Source organism: Tupaia chinensis, unplaced genomic scaffold (genome assembly GCF_000334495.1).
Source record: "Tupaia chinensis unplaced genomic scaffold, TupChi_1.0 Scaffold000320_2, whole genome shotgun sequence".
Lineage (NCBI taxonomy): Eukaryota > Metazoa > Chordata > Mammalia > Scandentia > Tupaiidae > Tupaia > Tupaia belangeri.
This window is the reverse complement of record NW_006159814.1, coordinates 2,353,131-2,376,864: the sequence shown is the minus strand read 5'-3', so window position 1 is coordinate 2,376,864 and position 23,734 is coordinate 2,353,131. Positions and strand designations below refer to the sequence as shown.

At 38.9% G+C, this 23,734-nt stretch overlaps 1 protein-coding gene across 1 annotated transcript in view; it reads right to left on the bottom strand.

Moving 5' to 3' along the window:
- Positions 1–23,734, bottom strand: part of ROCK1 (Rho associated coiled-coil containing protein kinase 1) — a 175,404-nt gene that overhangs the window by 74,140 nt on the left and 77,530 nt on the right. The window contains 4 exon segments of the mRNA XM_014588990.2: positions 1,011–1,099; positions 4,342–4,402; positions 8,743–8,902; positions 20,624–20,715. Of these exon segments, the coding sequence (XP_014444476.1) occupies positions 1,011–1,099; positions 4,342–4,402; positions 8,743–8,902; positions 20,624–20,715 (402 nt within the window).

Here is a 23,734-nt window from a genome sequence, read left to right as displayed (position 1 = left end):
ACACGCCGTAAAGCAAAAAAACCCCTACAAAAAAAAAAAAAAAACTGGGCTGGGCCAGCAGCTGGCATGGTAGTTAAAGTGCTGGATTCCCACATGGCTGATTGCAGGTTCAAGTCCTGAACTTCGAAGCTTGCTTTCTCACTTTCTCTGTCTCTCTGTCTCTAGTGAGCCCTATAGCAAATTAAAGAATAAAATTAAATAAACAATGTTTTAAAAATTAAACACACACACACACACACACATACACAGGGCATGTGTTTGTGTATGCATGCATGCCTAAAATCCTGAGAGAAGAACTGAGGAAGGGGAATGCAGCAGGGCTCCCTCTGGAGGGTGTGTTCTCATTCTTTCTTTATCCTCCCCCCACCACAGCAAACACACACACCCTATAGCAATTTTTTAAAAAAATCTTGATCATCCTATATTTCATAATTATATATGCTATTACTAAAATAAGACCTAAAGGAAAAAAATTCTGAGTTACAGGTCCAAAGAGTCATAGTGGAAATTCAAATGCCTACATTAAAAAATTTATCAAAAATTTTAATCTTTGGTATTTTACATTTCAGAAAGTACCTTATTTTAATGTAAACTACTGGGTCATCGGAAAATAATGACACATTTTTGCAGAGAAAAACAGAGCAATACGCCATGACTTTCCCAGTGACACAGTAATTTGCTCTTTCAGGCAGTAAATTAAAATGGGAGATGATTGAATTGAGCAACCAACTGAATTAGCACGTGTCTTTTTTTTTTTTTTTTAAAGAATAAATACTGCCAGGACAAACACGCTTTAAATGTCCTGAGGATGACATACCTATAACTACTGCTAACCTAAGTATTACTTTTCCATTCTAGCCAAGTCACTTTTCATGAACGTATATCAGTAGCAACCTTTGTATTCCCATCTTACTTTCATCTATAATACTTTCAACAACACAGAGTTAAGTTTTTAAGTATTTGCTATACACAACTTTTAATGTGAAAAAAGGTAATTCAAGTAGTCTCACCTGCACTTCTGCTCCATTTCATCTTTTAACTGCATTTCATTATGCAGCTGTTCTTCCAACTTATATATTGTTTTTTGCAAACTTTCCTGCTTTAATAAAAAACAATTATGCTTAAAATATTTATAGACCAATTAAAATTAGCAAGTTTATGTTATTATTTTACATGTTTTTATAAAATAATTATTTAGTTTTACTCTTTTCCTATCTGAAAGTTTTTAATTATGAATTTAACAAGTGTTTTCTCAAAATCTTCTAATATACCAGGCACTATGCTAGGTATTAGCAATACAAAAATTTAAAAGATTTGGTCCTTCTCATGATCCCAAAGACATATACATAAAGTATTATATGGTAAGGGATAATAAATTACACAGTGTCCTGAAGGAGAAAAAAAGATCTTTCAATTCTGCCACAAATACATAGTATTTGAGTCGAGACTGAAAGGATGAGAGATGTTTACCAAGCAGAGAAGGCGGTAGAGGGAGGCATTTTAGAATTAACACCAAGTCCAAAAGAAGGGAGAAGAAAACACGAGAATGAGAACTGAGAAGAAATTAAGTACAGCAGAGCACAGAATAGGGAAAACAACTCACATCAAACCTGAATAGGTTAAGTGGGCCTATGATCCTTGTATGTAAAAATAAGAGTTGGGGGATTTTAACCTGCGAACATTTTAAACATGGAAATCATGTAAAACTGACATCTCAGAAACATCACACCAATATTAAGGAAACCAGATTAGAGGGCAAACAATTTCTAGAAAGGGTAACCAGTTAACAGGCTAACGACCAGTCAGGCAAGAGAAAATACAGATCTGATATAAGAGAGAGGCTATGGTAATGAATAGGAGGTAACAGATACATGTGTCAGTTAAAGGAATTTATGACCTGGAAAGTATTCAGAAGAAAACAGATATAATACCATTATGAAAGACAGCACACACAGCTGTGGGGAGAGAATAGAGAATTCAGCTCTGGCCAAGTTGGAGGTGTCTGAGAGTGTCCAAAAAGAGAAAAAGATTAGGTCTGGAGTTTGGAGGAACAAGTTGGACATACATGAGATTATAGAAAATGCAGAATATAGGCATTTCAAATATAAGCAAGTAAGTTTTTTCTGTTTTTGTTTGTTTGTTTGTTTTGGGGAGAGATTTTTGCTATAGGGCACCAGCATTCTACAGAGAAAAAGACAGAGAGACAGAAAGCAAGAAATCACCCCCCCCGCCCAAGGGGGATGGATGGCCTGTCACAATCCTTTCTCTTCCATTCTCCTCTCAGGATTTGGACATGCACGCACATGTGCCCAGCGTGAGTTTTACACTACTGAGTCTGAGGCTTGAACCACAGTTGACTACATGGGAGTCCAGCAATATAATCATTATGCCATCTGCTGGTCCCAAGGTTTTGTGTTTTTCTTAACTTCTGTCTCTTGAACATGATCTACAGGGACAATAAAACTCAAGGCTAAAATTTACCAACTAGAGTGATTTACTCCTCAGTGAACAAATTAGATGCTGCTGACTGTACTGGTTATTCTCCATTTCCCCCATTCCCTTCCAGCCCTGAAGATCAATCCTCTGTTCTTTGTCTTAAACTCTACAGACTAAATTACTTGGGCTCTGTTGCTGTGTGATTTTAAGGTTGATTTCTGCCCATCACAGAAACTAGGAGGAAATCAGAAGATAGAGAAAAGCATTTATTTTCCTCACATTCTTCTTGCTTTACTGTGATTCTGGAAGTATTCCATGTTCCTCTTCTATAATGCCTTGTGTTCTCTGAGCTACAGTAACAAGATTTTCTCTCCTTTCTCCTCCAGTATAGGGGGAATGGCTTCCCATTATTGTTAATCAACAGGTGTTTTAACACCGTTTATTGTTCCTCTCTACTGATGTTCATGGCCTGTTAACAGTCCCTTCATTAAACTCTTTTCATTTAATAAATGCATAAACAAAATGTGATATATATATAGATGTGTGTGTGTGTATGTCTACATATACACATATACACACAACAGAATATTATTTAGTATTAAAAAGGAAGGTAATTTGGGCCAGCAAGTGTCATGGTGATAAGGCCCTGCAGCTTGAACATCACTCTGGGTGCATATATGTGCATGCCCAAAATTCCACAAGGAGAAGGGGCTGGCTGCAGTGTGGCCATCCCCCTTGGAAGGTGATTTTTCATTCTGTCTCACGCCGCGCTGTGCAACAAAAAAAAAAAAAAAAAAAAAAGGAGGTAAGGAAACTTCTGATAAAGTCATGTGTTGCACAATAATGTTTCAGTCAATGAAAGAAAGCATACACAACTGTAGCCTCATGGAGTTATAATAGACTACACCATACAGCTTACATGTGTAATAAGCTATACCATCTAGGTTTTGTTTTTTTAAAAGAATTATTTATTTTATTTATTTACTATTATTTTCTCACATGAGTTTTGCCAGAGAAAGAGAGTAAGGGAGAGAGAGGGCGAAAGGAAGCTGCCAGGTTCAGGACTCAAACCACACAGTCAGCCATGTGGGAATCCTAGTGCCTTAGCCACCACACCACCTGCTGGCCCCATTTAGTTTTATATTAAGTATACTTTAAGATGTTCTCACAGTGACAGATCACCTAACGACATACTTCTCACAGTGTATTCCCATTATTGACACATGAATGTATATATACAAGATGGATGAAACTTGAAGACATTATGCTAAGTGAAATAAGCCAGTCACTTAGGGACAAATATTGTATGACTTCCTTTATCTGAGGTCCCCAGAACAGTCAAATTCATTCAGACAGAAAGTAGAACAGTCACCAAGGCCTGTAAGGAGGGTGAAATGGGGAGTTACTGTTTAATGGGTACAGATTTTTAGTTTAGCACAATGAATAAGTTCTAGAGATGGATGATAGGGATGGCTGCACAACTATGTGAAGGTGCTTAATGTCAATACACTTAAAAATGGTTAAAACAATAAATTTCATATTACGTATATTTCACCACACACAGAAAACTTTCTTCATTTAAATCTTCTAAATGTGTCATCTGTTTCCTATAAAGATCCTTAATAATACATTGAATTATCATATATCCCTAATTCCAAAGATTTTTTAATCTTAACAACTAACTTGAATAGCAATTTAGAGTTACTGACTGCCTCCATGTGTTATCATTCCCTTTAATATTCAAACAAGAAATCAGACTGGAGAGAATACCAATAGATTAAAAAGTGCCATCAACATCTAAGTTCACTAGCTACACACTCACAAGTAATACATAATTTCAATATAATGCACACAAATATATTAACCACAAAATTATTTTTTAAAAAACAGTAAGAAAATACCTACCAAGCTTTTATCCACATTGGAGCTAGTTCTGTTATCATTAGGATTTGCTGAAGGTAAATATCTAGGGGTTGTGAGAAGTTTAAAAAGAAAATGAAACAAAAAACTCTTTAATATCCAAAAACAAACAAAACAATACCACATGTCTACTTTATGTTCAGTATTATGCTAGCACTGTTTTTTTAAAAAGTACAAGTACAGGGGCCAGAAGGTGGCATGGTGGTTAAGGGCACTGGACTCCCACATGGTCGACTGTGGGACCGGGAAGCTTACTTTCTCGCTTACTTTCTCACTTTCTCTCTCTCTCTCTCCTCTCCCTCTCTTCTTCTGCCCCTCTCTGGTATGTATGTATGTATGTATGTATGTACGTATGTATAAACAAATAAACAGTTAACATGGAAATGATACATATATTAAATAATACTCTCTTTGGTATGAACCAATACCCTAAAATTATACCATGTAATAGTCCTGCAGTAAATCATATGAACATACAGATTAAATATGCCATAAATAGCCTCAAATTAGTTCTGATCAGGTTTTCAGCCACGAGAGCAAGTAATGACAGTTTATGCCATTTACAAAGAACTAAAACGGTTTACAGTTTTGGGATTTAAGAACTGGAGGGACCAGCAGTTAGCATAATGGCTATGCTGCTGGACTCCCATGTAGTCGACCACATTTCGAGTCCCGGCCCCAGTGGCTTAAACTCACGCCGGGCGCGTGTGCATGCGTGCCCAAGATCCCAAGAGGAGAATGGAGAAGGGATTGCAGTGTGGCCATGCTCTGCACCAGTGGTGGGTGATTTCTTGCTTTCTGTCTCTGTCTTTCTGGCGAGCACACATGCCCTATAGCAAAAAAAACCACTACGAAAAAAAAAAAAGAACTGGAGATAATCAACTATTGACTCCTATAGACCTGTGTACAACCACCCACCTTGCCCAACTATCCTTCAGCAAAGCTTTTCTGACTGAAAAAAAAAAAAAAGTTAAGTTTTAAGATAAGTGGTGGAAATAACAGTACCAAAGTTTGGGTGCTGCCCTACTTATCTTTTGAGACTCTAAACCCTACAGAATTCTTTAAATTCAGTGTAAAGAATTATATATTAATTCAAGGTATTAGTGGGCTTTACAGGTAATCATTAGCTATTTTATGAGATTACCATATCTAAATAGATCATGTATGTGAAAAATCTTTCTAAGCTACCAATTGTTACATAAAAGTAAGGTATTGCTGCCACTGCTTCTGATACCACCTCCACCATGCTATCTATAGTCACTATTACTACTCCCATCACCACTACACTACAGTTAGCATAACTGCCTTGTTTTCTAAACTTGACCTGAACTGATTTTTTTTAATTACTAGTATGCACATGTACTTGCCAGAGACAGAGAGAGAGGAAGAGACCACACACCCACCTATGAGTCATCATCATGCACAACTTTTTCTCTCCATTTCTCCATCATGTCAGGATTTTAGACACATGTGCAGCTGGCATATATTTCAAGCAGCAGGGGCCGAAATTTGAACCAGAGTAAGCCATATGTAATCTGGCTTTCTATTCATAGCACTTAACTGCTGTACTACATGGCCAGCCCCTGAACCACTCTTACAAAAAAGTTTTGACTAGGGCCAGCTCTGTAGCCTAACCCCACATGGCCAAACAGTGGTTCAAATTCCAAACCTCACTCCTTAAAAAATAGAGTAGGTGAGGGACCAGCGGTTAGTATAATGGCTATGTTGCTGGACTCCCGTGTAGTCGACCGTGGTTCAAGTCCCAGACCCGGCGGCTTAAACTCATGCCAGGTGCGTGTGCGTGCATGCCCAAGATCCCGAGAGGAGAATGAAGGAAAAGGGATTGTGGAATTGTCCGGGGGTGAGTTCTTGCTTTCTGTCTCTGTCTTTCTGGCGAGTGCACGCACCCTATAGAAAAACCTCTCCCCCCAAAAAAAGAAAATAAAAAAATAGAGTAGGTGAGTGTGCATCATGCCCATATCCCAACAGGATAGAGAAGTGGAGGTAGAGAGGCGGTACTCACACCCCACGGGGGGAATGCTTTCTCCCCAAGACCCACCCCAAGTGCGTGTACTCTCTGTCAACTTAAAAAAAGGTGGCAAGAAAGTTTGCTTTAAAATAAGCTAAAATAAACTCAAATTTAATAATTACTCTAGGTAAATCAGGTATCAAATGCCACTCCAATGGAATGTACCATTGACCAGAAGTATATATTTTTGAAGTAATTTAAGCATAATAGAAAGCAGATTTAACATACCCAGCAACTGTTGCCACATAGTTCACTACTTTATACTGGTACAGCACTTTGTTTAGCTTTCTATTACGTAGTATTTAGCAACCTATGTTGTATTTATCTATTCTTCACTCAGCTGTAAGCATTTCAAGAGGAGGTACTATATCATATTCATCCTTTTCCATGCACCTTGTTGCTTAATATAAACCACATAGGGGTCAGCAGGTGGCATGGTGTTTGTTAAGGGCCCTGGATTCCCATATGGCCGACCATGGTTTGAGTCCTGGACCTGGTGGCTTGTTTTCTCACTTTCCCTCCCCCTGTCTCTCTCTCTCATTCTCACTCTGTCCCTGTCTGGTCAAATTAAAAATAAATTAATAAAGTTAAATTTTATAAAATTTAAAAAATATACCTCACAAAGAGTAAGCTATCAAACATATCTCTTCAATGAATTAATGCTCAGCACACTGAAATACTGCTAAATGTTTAATTTCTATCTCAAGAACAGTTGAAAAGGACTAAAGCTAATGTTAAATCATGTTATTCGTAATAATAGCTAACACTGAGTACTTGCTTACTTACTCCATTCAAAGCACTAAGTTACTGTACTTTAATTTACCTAGTCCTTAAAACATCTCTATGAGGCAAGTATTATTATCCATTATCATCACTATATTGAGGAAATGGAAATATAAAAAGTTAAAGTTACTTATTCAAGATCACAGACAAGTGGTATAGTGGTTAAGGCACTGGACTCTCACATGGCTGACTACAGTTCAAATCCTGGAGCTGACAGCTTGAAACTCATGCCAGGCATGTGTGCATTCATGCCCAAGCTCCCGAGAGGAAAATGGAGGAGAAGGGATTGCAGCATGCCCATCCCACAGGAGATGATTTCTTGCTTTCTGACTGTCTGTCTCTCTGGTGAGTGCACATGCTATATAGCAAATGTCTCTAAACGAAACAAATGGGGCCAGCAGGTAGCATGATGACTGAGGTGCTGAACTCCCAAGTGGACAACCATAGTTCAAGTTCTGGGCTTGGTGGCTCGCTTTTTCATTGTCCTTCTCTTTCTGTCTCTCTCTGTCTCTCTCTGGTGAATACACAAGCTCTATAGTAAATTTTTTTTTTTTTTTTTTGGAGAGGTTTTTCACTATAGGGGGCGTGTGCTGCCCCAACAAACAGGGGACAGAAAGCGAGAAATCACCCCCCAGGGGGGATGGCCACGCCGTAATCCCTTCTCCTCCATTCTCCTCTCAGGATCTTAAGCACGCACACACACGCACCTGGCGTGAGTTTTAAGCCAAGGGGTCCGGGACGCGAACCGAGGTCAACTAAGTGGGAGTGCAGCGACACAGCCATTATGCAGTTGACTACATGGGAGTCCAGTGACACAGCCATTACGCTAACTGCTGGTTCCCAAGCTCTATAGTAAACTTTAAAAAAATGATAATAATAAATAAACTTAAATAAATAATTCCCTTTTTTTTGAGAGCTTTTTGCTGTAGGGTGCATGCACTTGCCGGAGAGAGAGACAGACAGCAAGAAACCAGACCCCAAGGGGGATGGCTACGCTGCAATCCCTTCTCCTCCATTCTCTTCTCAGGATTTTGGGCATACATGCACATGCACCTGGTGTGAGTTTTAAGCTGCCAGGTCCGGGACTCAACCATGGTCAACTACATGGGAGTCCAGTGACGTAACAATTACACCATCTGCTGGAACAAATAAATAATTCTTTTAAAAAATTTATAGGCCTTTGGAAACATCAATAGAATGATAATGCCAGAAAAATCTGTATGTTGTTCTAAAATGTATTAAAAATCATTACTCTTTAGATAACAATATTAAACAAAATACTAGTATTAACAGCACTTTTGGCCTATCTATTGTTTTAACTTTAGGATAGGTAGTATAATATTCAACAAAAAGTTCCTGAAAGACAATGCCCTGAATGAGATTTAAAAAAAATAAAAAGAAAGAAACATGAAGTACTGGAAGTATCATACATTCCAAAAATTAGCATCTTAGAATAAAAGTTATCTTTATACAACAACTGAATTCACTTTAAAATTTTTTTGATATCTCTAAGTAAATAATGTGAATAAAATAAATCGGTATCTACTCCTGAAGTCACTGCTTAGCATACTTACCTCCGATTGCTATAATAAGTGAATCCTACAAAAGGTAGTTGATTCCCAACAAAAGCTTTAGGAATAGGGAATGTTTCTTCATCTCCTTTATCTTCTTCTAAGTCATCAAAATTACTAGTATCAATGTCACTACTTAGATCAGGTACAACTGGTGCTACAGCTAAAATGAGAAACAAAATGAGATGTTCATTTCAAATTTAACATACAAATAAAGCGAAGTTTCTACAACTGATACTGATGGTTTCTCTCTTACAAACAACATGCAGACCACAAATTCCAAATGGGTTGAATCTTATTATACACACTAAGATTAAAAATCAACTGATGTTGACCATTACATAATTCTATGAAATAATTTTCTACAAGTTGCCTGTATCTATCATCTATACCTCAAGTTTAACATAAATATTGCAAATATTACTAAGATTTCTTTTGGAATATACTATGGTATAAAATACTCAACAACATTTAGGACTAGAGAAAAGACTCTTCAGACATTACAGCATAACAAGCTGTACTAAGAAAAGGTTTGCTAGTTTCAAATACAGTTTGTTTGCTTGCTTGTTTATGTGCTCTATAGCAAATGAGAAGTAAAGTTTACCTCTTAGTCATCCTTGATAGACTAATCATTTGGTATTGAAATACTTTCACTCATCTAGAATCTAGATGATCAATTATCTCCACCCCCCCCCATTATCTCCATTAGACTGGGCCAGCCAGTGGTATGGTGGTTAAGCTGGCTGGATCCCACATGGTTGACTGTGTTGTTTGAGTCCCAAACACGGCAGCCTGAAAAACACACCAGGCACATTGTGTGCAGGCAGATCCAAAATCCTATGAAGAAAACGGAGGAGAAGAGATTGCAGCATGACCATCCTGTGGGGGTGATTTCTCACTTTCTCTCTGCCTCTCTATAGTGAGCGCACACACCCTACAGCAAATTAAAAAAATGAAAACAAACAAACAAAAAACAACCTCCATTAGATTAAGCCACAAGAAATAAAGGATTTCCAGCTCTATCATCAGACTTGCTATCTAAGGTCAACTAATTCAGAAAGAGTTCAATGAAGTGCTTATGATATAGCTGTCAAAAAAGGTAGAGATGCAAATCATGGACATAGCATCTTAAAGAATTATAAACTTGATGGGGAGCATGGTTTACATACACTTAATAATATAAACCCTATGTGACAATGTTTAAATATTCACAAAATGGAAAATAATAAAAGGAACTAACACTAAAATAATTTTTGGAACTTGAATATGCTACAAAGGAAATATCTAAAACTGTTAAGAAACTTTTTTTTTTTTTAGTTTTTGCTACAGGTGCATGTACTCGCAAGAGAGAGACAGGGAGGGAGAGAGGGACAGTGACATAGCACCCTCCCCGGGGGTACAATCCCTTCTGGGATTCAAACCACACATCCAGCCATGTGGTATACAACACCTTGACACTCATGCCATCTGTTGACCCAGAATTTTTTTTCTTTTTACTGCCAGAGAGGGTACATGTGGTCCCCAGAAAGAGAGAAAGCCCTCCCCCCCCCAGTACACACACACACACCAAATGGGGCATGGTCATATTTTACGATCCTTTTTCTTCCACTTCTCCATCCTAGGATTTTGGACATCTACACACACCAGTTTGGTGTGCTTTTCAAGCATCCAGAACTGGGATTTGAACCTCAGTTGGCCATGTGGAACCCAGCTCCCAAAGCATAGTGCTTAATCACTGTACTACAAGGCTGATGCTAGGAGAAATGTTTGGTTTAAAGACACAGAAACATAAAATACCACTGAATATTTACCATCATAATATTAAATAATTGTTTTAGATACAGTGATCTCATGTTCCTTGGAGAAGGCAGGCAAATGGCTCAACTGGTTTCATGGTTTTAAGCTCTTTTTTCTTAAATTGTCAGAAGATGAGTGTGTTCACCAGAGACAGAACAGAAGGAAAGACAGAAAGCACTCCCCCAATAGGATATTGTTATGCTGCGATCCCTTCTCCTCCATTTTTCCATCTTCTCAGGATTTCAGGCACACACATACTTGTTCGGCATGTTTTTTAAGCTACCAGGGTCAGGATCTGAAATGTGGTCAGCCATGTAAAATCTGGCTCCCTCCCTAAATCACTGGGCTATGGGGTAATGGAAAAGTTCTGGAATGGACAGTAGTGATATGATAAGACAACATAGACATACTTAAAGCCAATGATTTACACACTTAATAATAATTAAAATGGAAAATTTTATATTATGTATACTTTACCATAACTGGTAATTTTTAACAAGTTTATTAAAAAATAAATAAATAAAGAGGGTTGGCCTGGTAGGCTAATGGTTAAGGGAGACTAGATCCCCTGTCAGCCTGAACAGAAAACCAGGTGTGTGTGGTTTCAAATCCTAACAGGATATAGGAATGGAGGAAAAGGGATTGACCACACTCCATCGGGGAGTGCTTTCTTACCTCTACCTTTGTCTCTCCACTTCTTTCTGGCAAGCACATGTGTCCTCAGGCAACTAAGTAAAATATTTTTTAAAAAATCCTTTATAATTCTGAGAAAGTCTAAACTCATAAATTAAAGAGCCTTGAAACATGGTAGGTCCTAAATTCCTTATTCATGAAGCCCACACCGATAATCTCTTCCATAAAAATTTAAAATTCTCTCTCTCTTTTTAAAAGACAATCTTGGGGCTAGCAGGTGGTCTGGTGGTTAAGGCACTGGACTCCCACATTGGCCAATAGCGATTTGAGTACTGGACCCTGATGCTTGATAATCACATCAGACATATTTACCCAAAGTTCTGAGAGGAGAATGGAGAAGGGATAGGGGCATGGTCATCCCCACCAGAGGGTGATTTCTCACTTTCCCTGTTTCAGTCTCTCTCCAGCGAGTACATAGGCCCTATAGCAAAAACCTAAAAAAAAAAAAAAAAAAAAAAAGACAAGGTCTTGCTCTGTTGCATCGTCTTGCCTCTACCACCAGATAAACTGAAAGTGTAGGATCATATCATCGTTCCTGGTTTTAGGACGAACTGGGAACCTGGGAATAGAAGGCCTACCATGTAACTATGTCAACCAACATGTGCTACTGTAGCTGCACTAAGAATAGAAAAACCTAAAATAGAGTCTCAATTACTCCACAAAACCTAGAACGGTATATGTGAGGATTTTTTGTTGTTATTTTTAAACTGAAAACTTAACTCGTGAGTTGATAGAAGTATTACTGTTAGCATCTAGTGTATTTCCCATCAGCTACAGATGGTTTAAATAACAGCAATATTGTGTATCAAATGAGAGAATGAATGGCAAAGGGTTTTTGTAACCTACCTACCTCATTATATTTAACATAGTATTATTACTAATGTGTTTTTTTTTTTTTCTGTTTTTTGTTTTTGTTTTGAGAGGTTTTTGCTTTATGGCACGTGCACTTGCCAGAAAGACAGAGAGACAGAAAACGAGAAATCAACCCCCCGGGGGAATGGCCATGTCGCAATCCTTTCTCCTTCATTCTCCTCTCAGCATCTTGGGCATGCATGCACAGGCGTCCAGCTTGAGTTTAAGCCACCAGGTCCGGGACTCAAACTGCGGTTGACTATGTGAGAATCCAGCGACATAGCCATTACACCAACTGCTGGTCCTAGTAATGTGTTTTTATGTGTAATAAATGTTACCATTTTCTTTTCTCCACATTTAACTGCTATAAGTGTCAATTCCCTACATTTCTGGTTGGTATAATACTGAACACACAGAAATCTTTAAGTATTAATATTCCAAAGATCAAAGGTTTTGGAGTTAAACAGAATTAGAACTGAATGTGACACTGTTACTTGCTCAGTGTGATGTGTGGCAAGTTATTTGGCTGTTTTCATTTCTTTTATCTTTCTTTAGTCTTACCACTGTTGCTTCTTTAAGTATATCTCAACCTAGGAGAAAGATAATTGTTTACAATTTTAATACTTTATGTCTCTAAATTAAGGGTAACAAGATTGGGAAGCTCACATTCTGCCAAAAATCAAGCTGTCTTACACTCTGCTCTCACACCACCAAAGAACCCAAGGTGAAAACTAATTGCCAATGTAACTTGGAGACACTTCAATTTGGCATAATTACCAAAAACAAAACAAAACTATTATTTGTTAGGGAAAAAAAAAAACGAAACAAAAAACAAACCAATGTGCCAAAGAAAATTGGAGTAAAAAAAAAATTAAGGAATTATTACTATTATATCTTTTTTTTTTTAACTCAACAGATCAGAGAGGTCAGTTCAGAAGAAAAATATTCCTGGTATTTTGGGGTGGGACGTGAAGAAGGGGTAGGAAGGGGGAAAGAAGAAAAGAACAATAAGTTCTACAGATTTGGACTTCTCTTTCTTTTTTTCAAAAACCACAAAATAAGACCTACTCAGATTAGGAACAGCCACCACAATGTTCATAAGTATGCTAAATCTAACTGTACTGTAACAAAACCAGAGATGACAATATGGATCTCATAAAGATATAGAAAGAATACCAATACGAATGAAATCATGTTAAGAATAATCATAGAAAATCTTCAACTATAAAGTTTGTTTTAAATCAACAAAGTAACTCACTTGCTTTTTTCATAAATGAAAGCAGTTATATTAAGGAAATACAGTAAAATAATAAAATATTATTAATGTGGACACCCCAATTCCAAGAGACTACAAGCTTTACTTCGTTGGTGTGGGTCACTGCTGTTTTCCCAGTGCCTCAAATAAAACCGTGTTCAGCATGTAATGGGTGTTTAATAAATATCTGCTGACCAAGTCACTTCTCCTATTAATAAGAATTTTTCAATACATAAAAGGAAATACATGGGCTGGCAGGTGGCATGGTTGAACTCCCACATGGTCAACTGTGGTTTGAGTTCTGAACCTGGTAGCTTGCTTTCTCATTTTCCCTCTTTCTCTGGTCAAATTTAAAAATAATAGGGACCAGAGGACCAGCAGTTAGCATAATGGCTATGTCACTGGACTCCCATGTAGTCGACTGCGGTTCGTGTCCCGGACCCGGTGGCTTAAAACTCACGCCGGGCGCGTGAGTGCATGCCCAAGATCCCGAGAGGAGAATGGAGAAGGGATTGCAGCGTGGCCATCCCCCCTGGGGGGTGATTTCTTGCTTTCTATCTCTCTGTCTCTCTCTGTCTTTCTGGCGAGTGCACGCGCCCTGTAGCTAAAACCTCTCCAAAAAGAGAAAAGAAAAAAAATAATAATAGGGACCAGCAGTTAGTGTAATGGCTATGTCACTGGACTCCCATATAGTCAACCACGGTTTGAGTCCCAGACCCGGTGGTTTAAACTCACACCAGGCACGTGTACGTGCGTGCGTACATGCGTGCCCAAGATCCCGAAAGGAGAATGGAGGAGAAGGGATTGTGGCGTGGCCATCCCCCTCGGGAGGTGATTTCTCACTTTTTGTCTCTCTGTCTTTCTGGTGAGTGCACATGCCCTATAGCAAAAACGTCGCCAAAAAAAGAAAAAAAAATTTAAAAAAAATTGAAAGACAGAGAGACAGAAAACGAGAAATCAACCCCCCGGGGGAATGGCCATGTCGCAATCCTTTCTCCTTCATTCTCCTCTCAGCATCTTGGGCATGCATGCACAGGCGTCCAGCTTGAGTTTAAGCCACCAGGTCCGGGACTCAAACTGCGGTTGACTATGTGAGAATCCAGCGACATAGCCATTACACCAACTGCTGGTCCTAGTAATGTGTTTTTATGTGTAATAAATGTTACCATTTTCTTTTCTCCACATTTAACTGCTATAAGTGTCAATTCCCTACATTTCTGGTTGGTATAATACTGAACACACAGAAATCTTTAAGTATTAATATTCCAAAGATCAAAGGTTTTGGAGTTAAACAGAATTAGAACTGAATGTGACACTGTTACTTGCTCAGTGTGATGTGTGGCAAGTTATTTGGCTGTTTTCATTTCTTTTATCTTTCTTTAGTCTTACCACTGTTGCTTCTTTAAGTATATCTCAACCTAGGAGAAAGATAATTGTTTACAATTTTAATACTTTATGTCTCTAAATTAAGGGTAACAAGATTGGGAAGCTCACATTCTGCCAAAAATCAAGCTGTCTTACACTCTGCTCTCACACCACCAAAGAACCCAAGGTGAAAACTAATTGCCAATGTAACTTGGAGACACTTCAATTTGGCATAATTACCAAAAACAAAACAAAACTATTATTTGTTAGGGAAAAAAAAAAACGAAACAAAAAACAAACCAATGTGCCAAAGAAAATTGGAGTAAAAAAAAAATTAAGGAATTATTACTATTATATCTTTTTTTTTTTAACTTCACAGATCAGAGAGGTCAGTTCAGAAGAAAAATATTCCTGGTATTTTGGGGTGGGACGTGAAGAAGGGGTAGGAAGGGGGAAAGAAGAAAAGAACAATAAGTTCTACAGATTTGGACTTCTCTTTCTTTTTTTCAAAAACCACAAAATAAGACCTACTCAGATTAGGAACAGCCACCACAATGTTCATAAGTATGCTAAATCTAACTGTACTGTAACAAAACCAGAGATGACAATATGGATCTCATAAAGATATAGAAAGAATACCAATACGAATGAAATCATGTTAAGAATAATCATAGAAAATCTTCAACTATAAAGTTTGTTTTAAATCAACAAAGTAACTCACTTGCTTTTTTCATAAATGAAAGCAGTTATATTAAGGAAATACAGTAAAATAATAAAATATTATTAATGTGGACACCCCAATTCCAAGAGACTACAAGCTTTACTTCGTTGGTGTGGGTCACTGCTGTTTTCCCAGTGCCTCAAATAAAACCGTGTTCAGCATGTAATGGGTGTTTAATAAATATCTGCTGACCAAGTCACTTCTCCTATTAATAAGAATTTTTCAATACAGAAAAGGAAATACATGGGCTGGCAGGTGGCATGGTTGAACTCCCACATGGTCAACTGTGGTTTGAGTTCTGAACCTGGTAGCTTGCTTTCTCATTTTCCCTCTTTCTCTGGTCAAATTTAAAAATAATAGGGACCAGAGGACCAGCAGTTAGCATAATGGCTATGTCACTGGACTCCCATGTAGTCGACTGCGGTTCGTGTCCCGGACCCGGTGGCTTAAAACTCACGCCGGGCGCGTGAGTGCATGCCCAAGATCCCGAGAGGAGAATGGAGAAGGGATTGCGGCGTGGCCATCCCCCCTGGGGGGTGATTTCTTGCTTTCTATCTCTCTGTCTCTCTCTGTCTTTCTGGCGAGTGCACGCGCCCTGTAGCTAAAACCTCTCCAAAAAGAGAAAAGAAAAAAAATAATAATAGGGACCAGCAGTTAGTGTAATGGCTATGTCACTGGACTCCCATATAGTCAACCACGGTTTGAGTCCCAGACCCGGTGGTTTAAACTCACACCAGGCACGTGTACGTGCGTGCGTACATGCGTGCCCAAGATCCCGAAAGGAGAATGGAGGAGAAGGGATTGTGGCGTGGCCATCCCCCTCGGGAGGTGATTTCTCACTTTTTGTCTCTCTGTCTTTCTGGTGAGTGCACATGCCCTATAGCAAAAACGTCTCCAAAAAAAGAAAAAAAAATTTAAAAAAAATTAAATTAAATGATGTTCTAAAAAAGGGAAATATAACTTCCTCACTTTCTAGAGTACTTGTATGGTTATTCTATACTAATCAATGCATTTGCCTAACTTTTAAAAAGAATTTAAAGCAATATTAAAAATACTGCCCATTTTAGTCAATCTTTTGAAAACGCTTTCCAGATTTAAAATTATATCTGTTATGTTTCAGTCTGAAACTTTACTAAAAGCTTAATCTGAATAAAAACATAAAGCTTTCAATGTAACAATTCATTTCCTAGCCTACTTATTTGTTTTGTAACAATTTCTCTTACAGTCCCAAAACAATAATCATGCTGTTCACTTTTTTTTAGTTTTTTTTTTTTGCCTTAGAGTGAATGAGAGAGAGACACTAAGAGAGGGAAAGTAAGAAATCACCCCCAGGGGGACAGTCAGACCACAATCCCTTTTCCTTCATCCCCCTGCACCCCCTGGGATCTTGGGCACGTGATTTTCAAGCCACTGACTGGGTTCAGGACTTGAACTGCAGTCGGCCATGTGAGAGTCCAGCAATGTAACCACTACATTTGCTGTGTCCATGTCATTTACTTTTGAGGAGAAGGAAGTTCATTATTTCCTGGTGCATTCTAGTCCATTCTGTAGCTAATAACAGAAAATATCTGAAACTGGGTGGTTGATAAAAATAGAGCTTTAGAGACCAGCAGACGGCGTAATGATTATGCTGCTGGGCTACCACATGGCCAACCATGGGTTGAGGCCGGGACCTGGCAGCTTGAAACATGCTGGTGTGTGTGCATGCATGCTCAAAATCCCAAGAGGAGAATAGAGAAGAGACTGCAACATGACCATCCCCCCTGTGAGGTGATTTCTTACTTTCTGTCTCTCTGGCGAGTACATGTGTCCTATAGCAAAAATCTCTTTAAAAAAAAATAGAGCTTTATTCAGTTCATACTTTGTAGGTCTGAGGTCCTGGAGGTCCTCTCTGGTGGGATACTTGTGGCTGCCTCACAATATGACATAGAGTAGGACAGCATGTTCTGTGTTCCATATATGTGTGTCTCTCATTCTTTTTTTTTTAAAGAATTATTCCATTTAACCTTATTTATTATTATTATCATTATTATTTTCCAGTTTGATCAGAGAGAGACAGAGAGAGAGAGAGAGAGAGAGGAAGCGAGAAAGCAAGCCACCAGGTCCGAGACTTGAACAGTGGTTGGCCATGTGGGGGTGCAGCACCTTTAACCACCTTGCCACTTGCTGGCCCCTCTCATTCTTTCTTACAAACCTAGCAAAAGTCAATCATGATGGATTGGCCTCCTCTGATAACCTTAATCTTTATCTTCCAAAAGCTCCACTTTTTGACATTGTAACTGGATCATGTTTTTAACCTCTTAATCCTGTTCCAATTGATCAAAACATACATTTTCAGGGGACACGTTCACAGAGTATAACGGTTATTAAATTCTCCCAAGGTCAAGGGATGCCTGTAGCTTTTACGGATAGCTACATATTCAATGACATATTTTGTTGGGGCATAGTTTTTTTTAACTAATTTATAGTTTTTAAAAAATAATTTATTTTAAAATAATTTATTTCCCTTTCCCTTTTCTTAGACAATATAATGGCTTAACACAATATATATACTATGCTCAAAGGCAACCTTGCTTCTCTTTCTTCCTCCTCTTCTTTTTTAACAAAGATTTTAGCTATAGGGCACAAGCGCTTCCTACAGAGACATAGATAGAAAGCAAGAAATCACCCCTTAGGAGGGATGGCCACGCTGCAATCCCATTTCCTCCATTCTCCTCTCTCGAGATTTTGGGCATGCATGTATGCACATGCACCCAGTGTGAGCTGCAAGACTCCAGGTCCAGGACTCGAACTGTGGTCAGCCATGGGAGAGTCCAGCAGCATAACCATGATTTCTGCTGGTCCTGGAAATCTGTTTCTTTTAAAATATTTTTAAACTATTGGGTTGTCAGAAAAGTTATGACATGTTTTTGCACAGAAAAACATAGAAAAATACATCATGACTTCTCTGACAACCCAACAGAATACTTCACTAAAGTATCAACAAACCTACATCAACATCAGAATTAACAAGATGTTTTTCCTCCTGAAAAAACTCTTACTGTCTTACCTAGATAAGCAATTATCTTAAATTTGCCTTAAGACAAATACCTAATTTTTAACTACTCCTGAAACTACATAGCTGAATTAATTTCTATTATTAGGGCTCATTGCTATTTCTACTGCAGTAAGTTAGACCCTGTATACATTATCCTTTCTCTGATAAGAGAAAAAAGAAAAATTCTCAATATTTATGCAGAGAAAAGATGAATTCTTTACCTCTGAAATCCACAAAGATGATGGAAACCTTAGGGGTCATTATAAATTTGATTCAACTATGTTGTATAAGGTTTTCTATGAATCATCTTAATATTTTAACTTTTTAAATAAAGTAATGTTCTAGGACCAGCAAATGGCATAATGGTTATGTCGCTGGACTCCCATGTAGTCAACCATGGTTCGAGTCCTAGATCCACAGACTTAAAACACACACTAGGCGTGTGTGCGTGCATGCCCAAAGTCCTGAGAGGAGAAAGAAGAAGGGACTGGAGTGTGGCCATACCCCCAGGGGATGATTTCTCACTGTCTCTCTGGTGAGTGCATGTGCCCTTTAACAAAAAAAATCTCTCTTAAAAAGAAGTAATGCTCTGAGGCTAGCAGGTGGTAAAGTGGTTAAGATGATGGACTTCCACACAGTTGCTCACGGTACAAGTCCCTGACCTGGTGGCTTGAAACTAACACTAGGACTGTATGCATGTATGCCCAAAATCCCAAGAGGGGAATGGAGGAGAGGGATTGAGGCATGACCATCCACTTGGGGAGTGACTTCTCACTTTCCCTTTCACTGTCTCTGTCTCTCTCTGGCAAGTGCATGCGCTCTCTGACAAAAACCTTTAAAAAAAAATTGTTCTAAACTGACTGAAAACTAACTTCCTGGAACGCAACACTCTTACTTCTGAATTGCAAGGTACAAAAAAGCCTGATGGAATTATGTAAATTACAATTTAATATACTCTCACAAACAGAATTATATTGAATGCTTGCATTCATTAGTACTAGAACCTCTCCTTGGTCTACTCACTACTGTATTAATCAAAACCCCAGCTCTGGCAGCTTAAAAACATACCAGGCATGCATGTGTGCATGCCCCAAATCCTAACAAGAGGAAGAAATGAAGAAAAAAGGATTGTGGGGTGACCATGCTACATCAGAGGGAAGCTTTCTGTTGGGTGCATGCACATGCCTTCCAGCAATTAAAAAAAAAAAACAAAAAACAACAACTTTTTTTTAAGAGAGAGATTTTTGCTATAGGGCATTTGCGATCGCTGTAGAGACAGAGTGACAAAGAGACAGAAAGCAAGAAGTCACCCTCCCAAGGGGGATGGTCACACCACAAACCTTTCTCCTCCATTCCTCTTGGGATCTTGGGCACACACGCGCATGCACTTGGCATGAGTTTTAAGGCACCAGGTCCAGAACTTGAACTGTGATTGATGATGTGGAGTCTAGCACTGTAACGATTACGTCATCTGCTGGTCCCAAGAACTTCTTTAATATATTAGGTTTTAATAAAACAAGAGTGTAACTAGTCTTTTTCTAAGAAATATATTTTTATTTCATTACCACCTGGGGTCAACAGATGGCGGAGTGGTTATGTCGGTGACTCCAACATGGCCGACCACAGTTCAAGTCCCAGACCTGATGGCTTCAAACTCATGCCAGGTACGTGTACAAGTGTGCCCAAGATCCCAAGAGGAGAATAGAGAAGAGATTGTGGCATGGCTATCCCCTTCCCAGGGGTGGGGGGTGATTGCTTGCTTTCTGTTTCTCTAGCAAGCATGCACACGCCCTATAGCAAAAATACCAAAAAACACCTCATTACCACTTACCTCTTGACTTCCTTCTTAATAAGATAACTAAAGTCTAGAAGAGCAATTGAACAAAAACTGAATATCAAATTATGATTGGTGAATCTAAATATCTTACATTTCTGTTATATTTCATCTTGGTTATCTGAAGAAGGATATAAGAAACATTACTATTTCATCAATCTTATAAAATATACTGTCTTCAATGACATATTTTGTTGGGGCATAGTTTTTTTTTATGTACTTCTGACTTTTATCACATATACACAATTATTTAGTACGGTAGTTTCAACACACTATTTCCCACAACCGCTTTCAAATGTTCACTGTAACGTGCAAGAAAAAATAACTTACTGTCTCGGAGTGTTTCCCAAGCCCATTGGTCATTTTTGAAGAAGAGATGTCGTTTGATTTCTTCTACACCATTTCGCCCTAATCTCACTTCTCTGAAGAGAGAGGGAAGGAAAGAATTGATTAATCATTAAGACTTTATTATAATTTGTCCAGGGTTATTTGCGTACAGAATACTAATAAATCTGTGAAGGATGACAAAATGCTAAGTCACTTTGAAATTAGAATGACTGTCAACATAATTTTCAATTCAAATAGAAAATAAGGATTGAGGGACCAGCAGGTGGTGTGGTGGTTAAGGTACTGAACTTCCACATGGCCAACTGTAGTTTGAGTCCCAAACCTCGTGGCTTGTTTTCTCACTTGCCCTCTCTCTCTCTCTGCCCTCCCTGGTGAGTTCATGTGGCCTTTAACAAATTAAGAATACTAATAAATCTGTGAAGGATGACAAACAAAATTCTAGGTCACTTTGAAATTAGAATGACTGTCAACATAATTTTCAATTCAAATAGAAAATAAGGATTGAGGGACCAGCAGGTGGTGTGGTGGTTAAGGTACTGAACTTCCACATGGCCAACTGTAGTTTGAGTCCCAAACCTCGTGGCTTGTTTTCTCACTTGCCCTCTCTCTCTCTCTGCCCTCCCTGGTGAGTTCATGTGGCCTTTAACAAATTAAAAATAATAATAATAATAAATAAAATAATTTTTTAAAGAAAAAGAAAAAAAGGATTGAAGACTGAAAATATTTTTTAAAGAATTATTTTATTTTACTTTATTTATACATTTATTTATTTATTTCAATTTGACAGAGAGGGAGAGAGAGAGAAAGAGAAAGTGAGAAAGCAAGCTATCAGGTCCAGAACTCAAACCATAGTCGGCCATGTGGGAGACCAGTGCCCTTAACCACCATGTCACCTGCTGGCCCCGAAGACTAAAAATATTCAAGAATTTAAAAATATATACTAACGAGGGCCACTAGGACATGGAAGTTAAGGCACTGGCTCCCACATGACTACTGTTCAAATCCCAGACTCAGCAGCTTGAAAAATCACTCTGGGCATGTGCCCTAAGTCTCGAGTGGAGACTGGAGGGGAAGAGATCGCAGGGTCGCCATCCCACCTTGGGGGTAATTTCTCACTTTCCCTGTACTTTTCCTATCTCTCTCTGCCAGGCACACATGCCTGACAGCAAAACAAACAAATAATACTAATGAAAAAATACACAAAACCACAAATTTTTGATACTCCATGACTTTTCTTTTTTCTTTTTTTTTTAAGAAAGATTTTTGCTAACGGGCGTGTGCACTCGCTGAAGAGACAGAAAGAGACAGAGACAAAAGCGATATATCACCCCCCGGCGGGGGGGTGGTGGAAAGGTTCCAATCCTTTCTCCTCTTGGGATTTTGGGCACACATACACATGCACCTGACATGAGTTTTAAGTTGCAGAGTCCATGACTCAAACCATGGTCAGTCACAGAGGAGTCCAGCAGTGTAACCATTACACCACCTGCTAGTCCTAATACTCCATGACTTTTCTATAGATAATGAATACGTAGATGAATCATAGGCTTGCTTCATTAGCACAATGAATAAAACATAATGGATTTTCTTTACACTTCTCATTCCATTTTTTTTGGTTTTGTTTTAGATTTTTGCCATAGGGTATGCATGTTCATCATGAAGGGGGAGGTGGGTGGGGGTGGGGGGAGTGAGAAATCACTCCCAGAGGGATGGCCACACTGCGAACCCTTCACCTCCATTCTTCTTTTGGAATTTTAGGCATGCATGCATGTGTGCCTAGTGTGTTTCAAGCCACTGGGTTCAGGATTCAAACTGCTGAGTTAACCATGTTTTATCCAGAGTCTTAATCACCAGGCCAGCTGTTGGATGGCCAATTTTTGTTGTTGTTGTTAGAAACTGTTTTTGCTAAACGGCGCATGTGCTCGCTGGAGATACAGAGAAAGCCAGTGAGAAATTACCCCTCAAAGGGACCAGTAGTTATCATAATGCCTATGTCGCTGAACTCCCATGTAGCCGACGGCAGTTCGAGTCCCAGACCCAGTGGCTTAACGGCTCAAAAATCATGCCAGGCGTGTGTGCAAATGTGCCCAAAAATTGAAGGAGGAGAAGGGATTGTGACATGGCCAGCCCCCTGGAGGGTGATTTCTCACTTTCTATCTCTCTGTCTTTCTGGTGAGCGCACGCACTCTATAGCAAGAACCTCTCCAAGGAAAGAAAAAAAAAAGAAAAGAAAAAAAGAAATTACCCCTCAAAGAAATTGCCACGCTGCAAGCCCTTGTCCTTGTCTCTTCATTCTTCTCTTAGAATCTTGGGCATGCATACTCGTGCCTGATGTGAGTTTCAGGCCACTGGGTCCGGGACTCGACCACAGTAGGCCACATGGAAATCCAGCACCTTAACCACTATGTTGTCTACTGGCTTCCTGACAATTTTTTTTAATAGTGGTAAAATTACAATTTTTTTTCAGTTAACAACTTAGCTTTACACCAGCTGCTATAAAAAACGCTAGGAACTTGGGGGGAAGGGAAGCCAAAAAATGTTTTTTTTTTTTTTTTTTTTTTTTTTTGGAGAGGTTTTCCGCTATAGGGCATGTGCGCTCACCAGACAGAGACAGACAGAGAGACAAAAAGTGAGAAATCACCCCCCCAGGGGGGATGGCCATGCCGCAATCCCTTCTCCTCCATTCTCCTCTCGGGATCCTGGGCACGCACACACGCACGCTCAGCGTGAGTTTTAAGCCACCGGGTCCGGGACGTGAACCATGGTCGACTACATGGGAGACCAGCGACAGAATCATTACGCTAACTGCTGGTCCCTATTAAATATTTCTGACTAAAAAAAACCAATAGAGGAGAGCAGGTGGCATGGTGGTTAAGGCACTAGACACTCATGTGGTTGACCACAGTTCAAGTCCTAGACTTGGCAGCTTGAAAAATCACACCAGGCACATGTGCAAGCATGCCCAAAATCCCAGAAAATTAAGGAGAAGGGATTGTGGGTAAGCACTCTCCCCGGGGAGGTGATTTCTCACTTTCTTTTCTATTCTTTGTCTCTCTCTGACAAATACGCATGTCCTATAGAAAATTCTAAAAA